Source organism: Myotis myotis, unplaced genomic scaffold (genome assembly GCF_014108235.1).
Source record: "Myotis myotis isolate mMyoMyo1 unplaced genomic scaffold, mMyoMyo1.p scaffold_m19_p_1, whole genome shotgun sequence".
Lineage (NCBI taxonomy): Eukaryota > Metazoa > Chordata > Mammalia > Chiroptera > Vespertilionidae > Myotis > Myotis myotis.
Genome location: NW_023416313.1, coordinates 53,693,054 through 53,707,225, shown reverse-complemented (window position 1 = coordinate 53,707,225; position 14,172 = coordinate 53,693,054). Strand labels below are relative to the sequence as shown.

Genomic DNA, 14,172 nt, shown 5'->3' with positions numbered 1-14,172 from the left:
TCATGTTCTTAGAAAGATTCATATCCATTTTCCAGAAGACCCATTTCCTTAAACAGAACAGCACAGCTGAGTTTAGGTTACTTTACTTCAGAATATCCAACTACTATTTAAAATAATAATGTCAACCTAGGACTATTTTTGTTTTAACATGTGTCAGCATTAAAACAAAGCCACTCTTGATGAAACCCACACTCTGTCACCGAAGGCACAACTGTAGGAAATCAGAGGGAGCATAATAATAACAACAGTGAACCACGGTATCACCAGGTTATGTGACACCTTCCTTCCTGCTTAGTGCAATTTTATGAAAAGGCAGAGAGGACTCTTTTTCAAAGTTGTATCTGTATGTGTTAGTAGGAACAGAATATCGATGTCTTCAGCAGTTGCTGGGATCTGAGAAGAATCACTGATCTTGCCAGTCCTAGTGATCCTTAGTTAGGGGTGGCTGAAATATCCATGCCTGGTGGTCTGATGGTCCCGGGAAGAGCACCTGTGGTCACATCTGGACCCTGGCTCTTGCAGAAGACTTTACTCACAGTAGTAGGAACTCACATTGAGCTGTTCATGGTTCCTCATAATGTTTAACAGTTATGTCATAAAGAAACAGAGAGAAAGGGCAGACTTGAAAGGCAGCGCAGAGGAGCCATGGAAATAAATCTCCAAGACTGACTTGTCTTTTTCAGCGTGTAATGAAGCCTGTTCATGACTGATACCCTTACCAGGCCATCTTATCCTTTCAGCCTCCTTTCATGCTCCCGTCATACAGCATGATACTATCAACCCAGGTAAGTCTTAATGCCACACATTTCAGAAAGCCAACTGAGAGAACTACAAATTTCACTGCCAGAAATTCCAAAGTACTGCTCCTATATGTTTAGTTGTGACTGCTAATGTGAGGGATGGACTAAAAAATACTGCATCATAATTAAGAAAGTTCTACAGTCCTGCAAAATTACTATAGGTGACTGCCTAATGATTCTTAATTACTTGCTATGGCTTTACTATAGCCCTGGACCTTTATATTTTTCTCAAATTCTATTGCAGACAATTAGACATTAATTCTGGCCAAAACTTTTCCTTCTTTTAATAGTTTTCAGATGTCCTGCATATAGTGTGGCCCAGATAAAATATGAATGTCTCAGGGATTAAAACTGTTCACAAGACATCAATATAAATGCCTTGTCATAAATGATGAATTCCAGGGAGGAACTCATGCTATTATTGCAAGAGGCTGTGGCTGCTCTCATCTCCCAGTATGACAGGAATCAATCTGAACTCCTACAAATGAAATGTACATTCTTATTCTGATAATGAGGTGACTAGAGAAGTTTTCTAACATCAAAATTCCAATTGGAGCTGGCATATAATAAGTTAAGGTCCACCCTTATAGATGATTCAAGATATCAACATTGGGTATAACGGCTCTTCCAGCTTCAATAAAGCATCTACAAAAGATTCCTGTTTCACTTGTATGCATGCATATAAGCCTAACCAATGGACACAGACACCAGGGAGGTGAAGGCATGAGTGTGGGAGGGGGGAGGTGCGGGGGCAGTGGGGAGATAAGGACACATTTGTAATACCTTAATCAATAAAGAAAAAAGAAGATTCTTGTTTAGTATCCTTGATGATGAATCTAAGTAGGACATTCATTGATATTGGCCTAAGAAAAAGACATCAGCCTGTCAGACTGTATTAAAATATTTAAATGAATTAATAGCTATTAATAATCATGTAACCTCTTAATTCAGACCAACCAAAGTCCCAGGCTAATGAGAGCCAAAGAGGTGTTGCATTAGGGCTACAGTCCTTCCCTGCTTATTGTAAGCCCTGAGCTATAGCCTCCTTTAAACTATAATTCTAGTGACTCTGGAGCCTGGTCCTTGGTGCCAGGTGACTTCCTTTAACTCCCTAAATAACTATGTTCCCCAGGGTCTGTATGACCATTTCCCATTGAACTGGACCTTGCTTCTCACCTCCCTTACTGGTCTTACCCTGGGCTTCCAGGGTTAACTGGACATTTATACCATGGCCAAGTAGAGCCAAATATTTTGAAACCCAGACAAGAAGACTTCCTGACATCCCTCAGGTCTGTCTTCTCTTTGACTACTAAGTCTGACCCAGATGGGAATGGGGGTTCCTCACCCTCCCTCAACACTTGTTTTGATTTTGCAACTCTTCTTAGCTTTTCAAAGGGCCCTGAGTTGGTACTGGCTTTTCTCCCAGGCAAAAGCTTCTATCACAGCATGGTTTTGTCTAACCCGTGTATGAGACCTTGAAGTGCATTACATAACCCAAAGGAAAAGGAATTTTCCAAGTGTCAGTGATCTAGGACATTTCAGATATGCTTACAGGCAAGACACTACAGAAGGTAACTACTGCCATTCTTTTTGCAGGTTCAAGCATGTGGCAAGTTTAAGAAATTATGCCTTTTAATATCTCTTAACTTGTAAATCAGGAATATGTTGCAGAAGTCACATTAAGTGGCATTGGTTGATCTTTATTCTTTTTATTTATTTATTTATTTAATGAGAGAGAGAGAGAGAGAGAGAGAGAGAGAGAGAGAGAGAGACATCAAGTTGTTGTTCCTTTATTTACACATTCATTGGTTGTTTCTTCTATGTGCCCTGACCCAGGATCAAACCCACAATCTTGGCTCATAGGGATGACACTCTAACTAACTGATCTACCCAAACAAAGACTTTATTTTTCTTTATTATTAAAATAGGTGAATTGGATGTATTCAGCTGGTACTAGTATATAGTAATACATCTCAAAAATCTTAGTAATAGCCATTAATGATTCTATTGCAATGAGTGCCAGGTGAGTTTTATTCTAGATGTAGTTCATCAATAATTAGAAAAAAATAATTTCCCCCAAGGATGTTTGCTAAAGTTGAGAGACTATATAACTACAATTTACATTGATGAAACTGTTGTATGAACCTGCAGGATGGCCTTTTCACCAAAAAAACTTCCACTTAACTTTTGAGAAGCCTGGGAAATAATGGCCAATGTAATCGCCAGAAGAGACCAACTGTACAGTCACCAACATATATACCTGGTTATCACCTACGAAAATTGGAGCTTAAAAGTAGAATCTGTGCTATTATTTTTGTGCCCTATCAGTTCTTGTATCTTGCAGAAGCATCTATGTTTGAATACATAATTGATGGCTGGGCTCTAGAGGTAGTATAATCTGAAACAGTGGTGTGCAAGTGTTCTGATGCGTGAGAATCACCTAAGGAGTTATTGAAAGAGCAGGTGTCCAGGCTCTACTGTGAGAGATTCTGGTTCAGTAGTTTGGGGGCAAGGCTCAGTAATTCTGAATTCAAAATAAGCACCCAGGTGATTTTGATGCTGGTTCCATGTAACACACTTTGAAGAACTGAGGAACGAGCATGGGTTTTGAAATCAAATAGATTTCAAATCCTAATTTAACCATTTATTTGTTTGTAGCTTTAGGCAAGTCATTGCACTCTCTCAGTCTCCGTTTCCTCATCTGTAAAATGAAGCTATACAATAATAATCTTATAGGATTGTTGTAAATACAGTGGTGCCTTGACTTAGGAGTTTAATTCGTTCCGTGATGGAGCTCGTAACTCAAATTACTCGTATGTCAAATCAATTTTCACCATTACAATGAATTGAAATGCCATTAATCTGTTCCAGACACCCAAAAAAACACCGCAATTGCTTTGTTAAATGTTTTTAAATAAGACAAATGTATTTAAAAATAACGAATATTGTATAAACACACAATACTGAACAATAGTATGTAGTGCAATAAACTTGTTTTATTAAGTTTAATGTACAGCATTTACCTTGGAGATCAAACGACTTAAAGATGCTGATGGAGTTGGAGGAGAAAGGCTGAACTGAATAACTGAATAACTCAATCTTATTTGCTGATTTTTGTCCTTTTCACCACGCTTTCATCTACAGGAGTTTTCGATAAAAACCTGTCCAATGAGATCTGTTTCATCCTCCCTTTCAGAATATTTCTGAAATGAGTTAGGCAAGTGTCATTAAACAGCTCCATCGCACGCCCAGTTGCAATTTTTTCTGGGTGCTTCTTTTGAATAAAGTCTGAAAGTTTCTCCCACATTCCCAACATTTCCTTCATCTCACCATGTCTGACAACGGAGTGAAAGGAGGTCCTCTTTTTAAAATTTTTGAACCAGCCCCAACTGGCTTTAAACGGCTTGCCCAAGGCCTCGTCCATTGAAGTGCCTGGGGTCTACTACAGCAAATCAGCGTAAATAGCTCGTGCCTTCTCGCAGATTGTTGCCTTCGTCACGGTATCTCCTGTGAGCTGCTTCTCCGTTAACCACACCATTAGCAGCTTCTCCATATTTTCATGGATAGATGTCCGCTGTTTAGAAACTATCTTAACGCCCTTGGCTGGAGTTGTAGCCTGTATCGACTCCTTCTGCTTCAGTATGGTGCAGATCGTGGAAGTGCTACGCTCGTACTGCTTTGCCAAGTTGATTACAAGCACACCTTGGTCATGTTTTTCGATAATTTCTTTCTTTAATTCAATGCACATCATCCGCTTCTTCTCCTCAGCACTATCCTTTGCACTTACTTTCTTCAGATCCATGGTTGAAAAAACGAAGTTTTGCAAAATTACTGCAAGCACAAATGTGAGCACAACACTGATGCTTCAACTAAGAGCTAACCGCTTAAAGTGAACGAGTGAGACACGTGATGCTGGGCTGATGTTGTAGCGTTCACTGTGATGTTTGCTGCGCCAACTAGCAGTGGGGTATCTGAAGCTGGCTCATAACCCGAATTGTAGCTCGCAACTCAAAGCAAAAAATCGGCCGAGAGACGGTATCTCGAAAAACTCGTTAGTCGGGACACTCGTAAGTCAAGGCACCACTGTATAGAATGAAATCTGTATAGAAGGTACATGGGACATACATTAAGTGCTGATAAATGTTTGTTTTCTACTTAAGGTTCTTGGTGGGGTAAGTCAAAGACTCAATGATAAGATGAGACTATGGGGAAACTCAAAGGCATTATTCATACATGACTATGAAATTTATTGCCCAAACTGGGATACTTCTGAAAGTGAAAGGAGGTACTGTTAATTGCATAAACCCAGGACTATATAGTCACCTTAATTATTAGTCAGATAAAAGACCACGTAATTGCATGACTTTACCCCAATCTACTCTCCATTCTTAAAGTTAGAGAGTTGGATGTGTTCTTTGCCGTTGTTTTCTTGGCAAAAGCTTCTCAACCACTGTTAGTAATCTTGCAGTCAGAATCTGCCCTTAATGCATTTTGACTGTCTCTGCAATGCCTACTATTAATACCATGTAGTGAATATAGTAGGTTCCTCAGAAGATAACTTTGAATGATTAAATGATATAGTTTCTCTGTTAATACAGTTATCCCCAGGTGGATCAGTTGCTTGGAGCATCATCCTGTGCACCAAGCAGTTGTGGGTTTGATTCCAGTCAGGGCATATACTATACTTAGGTTGTGGGTTTGATCCCCAGTAAGGGGTGTGCAGGAGGCAACCGATCAATGTTTCATTCTCACATCAATGTTTCTCTTTCTCCCTTACTCTCTCTCTAACAAAATAAATAAAATTAAAATCAATAAAAATATTTTTTTAAAAAAATAAGAAATGACAGCATTTCTCAAAGTGTCACTACAAACCCCTGGGGTTGACTGTGAGGTCAAATCTATTTTATTAATAATACTAAGACATTATTCATCTTTTTTCATTGTTTTGACATTCACAGTGATAAAAAACAATGGCATGTTAGAAGCCAAGATGGCAGCGGTGGCCAGAGTGTCCTTGAGGCACCGGTTCCCGGCAGCGGCCTTCGGCGGCGCCTGCCTGCAGGCCTGCCGAGGGGCCCAGACAGCTGCTGCCACCGCTCCCCGAATCAAGAAATTTGCCATCTACCAATGGGATCCAGACAAAGCTGGAGATAAACCTCGTATGCAAACTTATGAAATCGATTTGAATAAATGTGGTCCTATGGTGTTGGATGCTTTAATCAAGATTAAGAATGAAATGGATTCTACCTTGACCTTCCGAAGATCTTGCAGGGAAGGTATCTGTGGCTCCTGTGCAATGAACATCAATGGAGGCAACACTCTAGCTTGCACCCGGAGGATTGACACCAACCTCAACAAAGTCTCAAAAATCTACCCTCTTCCACATATGTATGTGATAAAGGATCTGGTTCCTGATTTGAGCAACTTCTATGCTCAGTACAAATCCATTGAACCTTATTTGAAGAAGAAGGATGAATCCCAGGAAGGCAAACAGCAATATCTGCAGTCCATAGAAGATCGAGATAAACTGGATGGGCTGTACGAGTGCATCCTCTGTGCCTGCTGCAGCACCAGCTGCCCCAGCTACTGGTGGAATGGAGACAAATACTTGGGACCTGCGGTGCTCATGCAGGCCTATCGCTGGATGATCGACTCCAGAGACGAGTTCACGGAGGAGCGCCTGGCCAACCTGCAGAACCCCTTCTCTCTCTACCGCTGCCGCACCGTCTTGAACTGCACAAGGACCTGTCCCAAGGGGCTGAATCCAGGAAAAGCTATTGCTGAAATCAAGAAAATGATGGCAACCTACAAGAAAAAGAAAGCTTAAGCTTAACTCTTCTCATGCTAACCGTGACCTGTAACCAGCTCAGCTGGACATAATTTATATCTAATTTGAGTTTCCATGACTACAGCATGTGAAATAAAGTTTTAAGAAAAAAATAAATGTTATTCTACTTTATTAACAAAAAAAAAACACACCAAGCAATGGCAGGTAAAAATTCTGGTGCCTTAGCAGAATCAAGCCAGTGGCACTAACCTATGCTGCTGGTCATTAATTACATTCTTCACCTCCATTCATGTCCATTAAAAAAAGGAAAGAAAAAGCCAGTTTTACTTCTGAATACCCTTGATGAAGCAGTATAACTGACCAACTTCATTAAATTTTGACGACCCTTGAGTACTTGTCTTTCAGTATTTTGTGTGACAAAATGGGAAGCATACAAAAAGCATAGCTGTGTACCAAAGTAGGGGGATTATCACAAGGAAAAGCACTTATGCAATTATTTGAGTTGTAATAATGGAATATTTCACATGAAAAACTGACTGATGGGTAAAATGTAAGTTATTCAGAATTGGGAATTTGGCAGATACTTCCTCAAAAATAAAGTGAACTTACCACGTCAAGGAAAACAATGGATCACATTTCTTGCCAATGGTAAAATTTGAGCTTTCAAGAGAAAATTAGAATTTTAGAAAGCCATCAGGAATTTGTCAAGTTCTCTATACTTAAAGGTTTTTCTGTGGAAATTGATAGTGATATTAGTGAGTATTATTTTGTGATATAACATAATAAAATAGGTCAACATTTAAAAGATTTGCATAACTCAGTGAATTCTATTTTCCAAATAATTAATGCATGATGTTACATAATCCTAAATACATAAGTGATCCATTCAAAGTGTGGATTAGGTCAGTAGTTCATAATACTGTATATCATATTTGAAAACTGCTAAGAGAGTAGATCTTACAAGTTCTTATCACAAGAAAAAAAATTCTGTTACTATGTATAGTGTATATGATAACTAGATTTATTGTGGTGACCATTTCACAATACATACAAATATTGAATGACTATTTTGTACACCTGAAACTAATATAATGTTGTATGTCAATTATACCTCAATTTTTTAAAAAGTGTAGGACAGTCCAATAGACTTTAATGTAACAAAGAAGGAAAAGTTTATTAATGTGGTTTCAGAACTTATATTGTAACTAACCTTTAAGAAGCTATGGCTTTGTTGAGTTTTAATGTAGTCAGAGAATATTCACAATTATCTGGAGAGGTTATTAAAATACTCCTCCCTTTTTCAACTATATATCTATGTAGGACCAGATTTTCTTTATATATTTCAACCCAAACAACATTTTGCAACAGATTAAATACAAAAGGAAATATGAGAATTCGTTTGTATTTAATTAAGCCAAACATTAAAGGGATTTACAAAATTATAAAGCAATGTCATTTTTCACACTAAATCTGGAAAATATAGTTAATTTCCAGAAAAAGTATTTATAACTGCCATTTTAAATTAATTAATATGTTTCAATTTTTTCAGAAGTAATTTAGAATACATAGACATATACCAGTATAATATGTTACATAAATATCAATATAAATAAGAAAATATTATTGGACTCTTCAGTAATTTTTAAGATATAAAGTTTCCAGAGTTATGGTATATTAATAAAATGGAGTTCTTTGAAACAGAGAAATTTATAAGTACTTACTGGAACTCTCTCTATTATATATTGTTAAGTAAATAAACTGAGTTGCATTATAATATGTACAGTAGGCTTCCATTTGTATAAAAATAGAGGGAAATAAAAATTAAATAAAAAAATACATATATATATATATATATATATATATCCATCCATATGTATACTAGAGGCCTGGCTCATGATATTCATACACTGGGGGGGAGGGAGAACTGCTGTGGAGGCAGGAGAGGCTCCCACCACCCCTGCTGCGCTTGCCAACCTTGAGCCTGGCTCCTGGCTGAGCAGCGCTCCCCCTGTGGGAACACACTGACCACAAACCACCGGGGGCAGCTCTTGCGTTGAGCATCTGCCCCCTGGTGGTCAGTGCGTGTCATAGTGACCGGTCATTCTGCCATTTGGTCAATTTGCATATTAGCCTTTTATTATAAAGGATATACACATACATATATACATTATTACTTATGAGTAGAAATTTCTTACATATCCTAAACTGTGGTTATATCTGGGAAAGTGGCCTTGGGTGTGAGGAGATGGGAGAATAGCTCTTCATGGTATGTCCTTCTGTATATAAAATTTTTTTACAATAGACTTTTGCAATTGAAAACACTATTTCATAATTTAAAAACAGAAACCATATCCAATATTAGATAAAAATACTCAGTAGGACAATTGGTAATAGGCCTTGGGCATTCCTAACATTGAGTTTGTGCTAACTTTGGTTCATTAGATATTCAAAGAAATACCTTCTTTTGTGTTCACAGTCTCAAATTTTAACTTCAGCCATTGCAAATAAGTACTTTTTGTCCTGCTTCCTATCTTTCTGCAAATATTTATTTTTCATTAATGTTAAGCAATTCTACTGGCAGTGCTTATTTCTGTTAAAGTGGAATGGCAAAATTTTACAGACAGGAAATGTCTTTTCTTGCTAAGATTCAGTTATTGGAAGAGGGAAAGACAGACAAGTAGAACATGAAGGACAGAAAAGATAAGAATCCTGGCAGAAATTACCAAGAAGAATAAGGGAACGGATTAAGGGGGGAAAGGTTATAATGGGAGAGAGGAATAAGGCCAGAGAAGGTGATGGAGGAGAAAGAGTTAAGAACAGCCTGGAAAGAAACCAGGAGAGGAGGAGGCAGAATTAGTACAAGGTCAGAGAGCAAGCACTTAGAGATAAGCAGAAAAGGGAAAGAAAAATATAAATCGAAACAAGGGCAAACTGAGTTGAAAACAAAAAAGCAGTTTATTGAAGAGAAATGGCCCCCTCAGCAAGTAACTGAGGGAGGGCTCACTTCGGCTCCAAGAGAAATGGGAGTGAAAATCACTAGACAGATATCCAGTGGAAACTGAGAAATTGAATAGGACGTGACACTTGACAAGAGGAGAGCCGAAGTATTTTGATTGAGTCAATGGGATTCTTTATTTAAGATAGAAATTCTGGGTAGATAGTTTCCAGGCACAAATAATGGGCATGTTCACTTTCTCTGTTCTGTCTGGAAATCTGAAAGCATAGGGAAGGCGACCTTGGGCGTGATGGTGGGTAAAAAGACAGAAAGGGAGAAACTTCTGTGTTCCCTTATCCTGTGAGGAGGAGAAAGAGAGCGGCTTCTGAAAGAGTCCTTTATCCACTGGCTGCGCAGCTGGCTTCTGAGTCTGTCTCTCCAGCTGAGCGTCGCCAGTCACTTCTGACCCAGACAGTCCCTGACAAACAGCGTTCCGCCCACCAGCCTCAGGCTGTGGCCAAAGGCTGTGGGAGGTGGGGCGTAAGCAGAACAACACCCTCTAGACTAGAATATTAGGGAAATGGAAATTTTGAGAGAGAAGGGAAAGAGGGGATTGGCGTAGCAAAAGTGAAACTTCCACAATAGAAAAAAGTTTGGGTACAGAAATTGGGGAACAGGTAGAAAGAGGAGCACTTAAGAAAGTACAGAATCACTCAACTGCATTTTGACTTATTATTCATTTTAATGAGTGTTATTTATTCTGTGATGCTAAAGAATTTGGGGGTTCTAGGTCATCATTTTGTTTGCGTTGTTATCACATCCTGGATCCTAGATCCTCTGATTTGATCTCTTAAGGCTGAGCTTTGGTCGCTATTGTCTCCTCTTTGCAAACCCCTGGTTGTGTCAAAGGGTTAGACAGCAAGTTACCCAAAGCACTGAAAGAACTAGCTGCACAGGGATAATTTGCTGATGTGCCAGTGTAATATTTTATTAGCCTACAGTAGATATCAGGATGAACATCTATAAAAAACAAGGCCGAGTCAATTTAGTTACATTCTTGTCCTTAGGAGCAGTTACCTCCTGTCCGTATGCTATCAGTCTATAGAGGAACTATTAATGTAATAGTCCTAATATTGGGCCGCTCTTCACCATGAAGCAAGTGTTCTCAAGTGATAAGAAAACTGAGCAAAGGTTAAAAGATTACAATACAAATAAATTATGCAGAAACATCTGGGGTGAGTGATTCAATGTAGTTGCCGATTTATTCCTTGAAGCACAAGAATATTTTTATTGTAGTTGTTTTATGTGGAAATCACATTAAACAACATAATTTGTTCTCCTTTTTAAAGAGTGTATTCTGGTTACATTTTTTGCCTTTCCTTTATTACTCAGGGTTAATTATTGTTAAATTAAGTTATTTTCCATCACAACTATATAGTATGATCTGGACCCGATAAAAGGGTACAAACATTTTTGCTCCTATGTTTGATCTCTAGATCAACTGGGTGTTTCAGGATTTTCTCTTGAATCTCCTCTTTTAAGCTTTCTGTCCCTCTCCTTGGTGCCAGGCTATCAGCAGCTGCCCCCCCCCCCCCCCCCCCCGCCAAACAAACAAACAAAACAACTTGCTATCTCTAATGTCTGAAGGCCTTGGAAGTCAAATAGCTATGTGTGCGAAAATGATGGATAAGGTGCCAGGAAAGAGGCCCTGCATCAATACAGGACTGAAACACCTGCCCTTCAGTGGGTCACATTTGTTGGCCTATTGGTTTTAGTGTGTGAACTTTATGGCATCATTTGCATGCTTATAGTTATTTCTGTTTTATTTTCTATTTAATCTGTGATCTTGTTAACAGAGATGACCAGGTGAATTGAGGGAAAATGAAATACTTGGAACATATATTGAGGAAATCCTAGCCAGTTGTTAAAGCTTATGGAGCACAAATTTGACAGTGAAAATAATGTTTATAGAAACAGAGGGCAGATTACCCCCTAAACAAATCAAGACACACTTATTACTCTCAAAAATCAAATTCATGGTCATTTTACAAAATACCAGAAGCAAAGAAAAAGGAAACAAAATAAATATCTTAAAAAGATTACCAAATATACCCACTATTAATATTAAGATATTTCAGGAACCACCATTTAAATAACTGCTAGTTTACTTATCATGGATGCCTTCATACAGGAATGTATTCCTTCACAGCATCCAAATGGATGGAGAGAATTGCTATTATAGAATGTATATGCTTCAGGGAAATCTGCTCACTAGTGATCTTCCTCAGATCCTTGAGAGAAAAAAACACACACACACAATTTTTATTCATCTGCTTCTGAAGTAGATAAAAAATAGCAAGGAATTTTTTTTTAATATATTTTATTGATTTTTTACAGAGAGGAAGGGAGAGAGATAGTTAGAAACATCGATGAGAGAGAAACATCGATCAGCTGCCTCCTGCACATCTCCCACTGGGGATGTGCCCGCAACCCAGGTACATGCCCTTGACTGGAATCGAACCCGGGACCTTTCAGTCCGCAGGCTGACGCTCTATCCACTGAGCCAAACCGGTTTTGGCAGCAAGGAATTTAAAATAAGATTAGATCGCTTATCACACTTATTAGCATTTATTAATTCTAGTTAAATGAGTTTCTATAAGAGGAGAAACTTCCATTTAAAACTTTAAAATAGGGGGATGAAGGCCAGAGCTGGGTGGAGGGGGCGTCTGGGAGAGGTCAATGGGGGGCAAGGGGAGGATATATGTAATACTTTCAACAATAAAGATTTAAAAATATATAAAATAAAGTGAGGCATACTTCTCCCAGAGATTTGGGGTATCTGTGAGAAAGAGTGTAAATGCAATAAGTTAAAGGAACAGAACTCATCTGTGGGACATTTCAGTCATCTCAGGTGTGCCAGTCACAGGCTTTCTGACCTTGGGGCTAGTCCAGTGACGGCGAATCTTTTGAGCTCGGCGTGTCAGCATTTTGAAAAACCCTAACTTAACTCTGGTGCCGTGTCACATATAGACATTTTTTGATCTTTGCAACCATAGTAAAACAAAGACTTATATTTTTGGTATTTATTTTATATATTTAAATGCCATTTAACAAAGAAAAATCAACCAAAAAAATGAGTTCACGTGTCACCTCTGACACGCGTGTTACAGGTTCGCCATCACTGGCCTGGCTTGTCTAAGCCTCGGTTTCCTCACTGGTAGGATGAAATGGTTGCATGAGGAGACCTCGGAGAACCACAGGATGCCACACTTGGAAGGAACCTTGGAAGAGTCAGCATTAGAATGTTGATTTGTCCAAAAAGCCAAGCCAAGGATATCCTTCAGTTAAAACACTGGCCCAACTACCTATAGAGGAAAAAAAAAACCAATACTTTCTCACTTTCATGATCACAGCTGCTGGTTTCATTTCTGTGTAGGAACCCCCTGCTGTGACGTACAGGAAGGATGCTTGAAATAGAAGGGAAAGCAGAAACTCCAGGCAATATAGGAAACACCAAGTGAACCTCTATGCCTGCAAGGGGGCCCTGGCTATTTATTGTTCTGGGTAATTTGGAAGGAAAGTTATTTAACCATATCCACTTCCTCAAATCATACCTTCCTTAAGTGATTGGTCTGTCTACAGGATATTGAACATGCGAGCCTAAATTTCAACATAAAACTTCCCTAAGAATTTTCTTAGAATAGAAATAAATATTGTCACCTACTATCAGAGGTAAATTGGAATTTTGTGTTATAAATGTACCAGTTAAACAAAAATAGTTGCAGGGGAGGAGGCATCAAGTAGAAAAGCTCTTCAACAAGGATTGTAATAGAGATAACTTGCAAAGAGAATAGATTCACGGAGATTTATGAGTGGCTAGTTCAAGCCCATCTGAAGTGCCATTTTATTTTGCCACTTATGTAATTGGTATTGGTATGAACATGCTGCCCCAGATTCATCATTTCTCTGCTTGGTTGCTTATGCTCCAAGCTATTTTCAGTAGCCCTGGCCATCTTTAAGGCTGGGTCTAGAATAGCAGTTTTAGATCTTTTTCTTTTTTACAACTCCCAATAGAAATACATGTTAAAACATGAACTAGTACTCACATATGTGAATATATGCATGTATGTATATAAGTAAATATACCCAAAAAGAGTCTCAGGAAATAATACACTCACCATATGGGCTCTGAGACTTTCTATTTTAGTCTGTGCTGCTTTATTTGTTGAAATGCTATGGCAACCCACTTTATTGACTCTGCAATCACAGCCCACAGTTGGAAAAACACTGTCCTAAATTAATAATAATGATGGTGATATATATTATAATATGGCATGATATCCTATATAGTAAAAGCATAGTATGCAAATTGTCCCCTCAACTGGGAGTTCGTCCAGGGGGCAAGGCCAGCTAGGGGAAGGGAGGGAGGCTCTGGTCGGCAGCCAGCAGCTGCTAGGGACCCTACCGGTGAACGAATTTCATACACTGGGCCTCTCGTTAATACAATACAAGCATCAACCAACAGAACCCTGAGCATTATTTAACGTAGACTAGGAAAGGTATGAAGGAATTCTCTTACAGTCCAGGGGAATTTTCTGAGATAACAGTTGACAACCACTTTAAAGACTCTTTGTCCTCATTTCACCTGT

The 14,172-nt window shown here is 38.7% G+C and overlaps 2 protein-coding genes across 3 annotated transcripts in view; both read left to right on the top strand.

Moving 5' to 3' along the window:
- RASGEF1B (RasGEF domain family member 1B) overlaps window positions 1-14,172 on the top strand; it is a 523,636-nt gene that overhangs the window by 395,095 nt on the left and 114,369 nt on the right. The window lies entirely within an intron of this gene.
- On the top strand, window positions 5,762-6,740 carry LOC118670565 (succinate dehydrogenase [ubiquinone] iron-sulfur subunit, mitochondrial-like). The gene has a single exon (XM_036337588.1). The coding sequence runs from the start codon at window positions 5,776-5,778 to the stop codon at window positions 6,625-6,627; it is 852 nt and encodes a 283-aa protein (XP_036193481.1). The 5' UTR covers window positions 5,762-5,775; the 3' UTR covers window positions 6,628-6,740.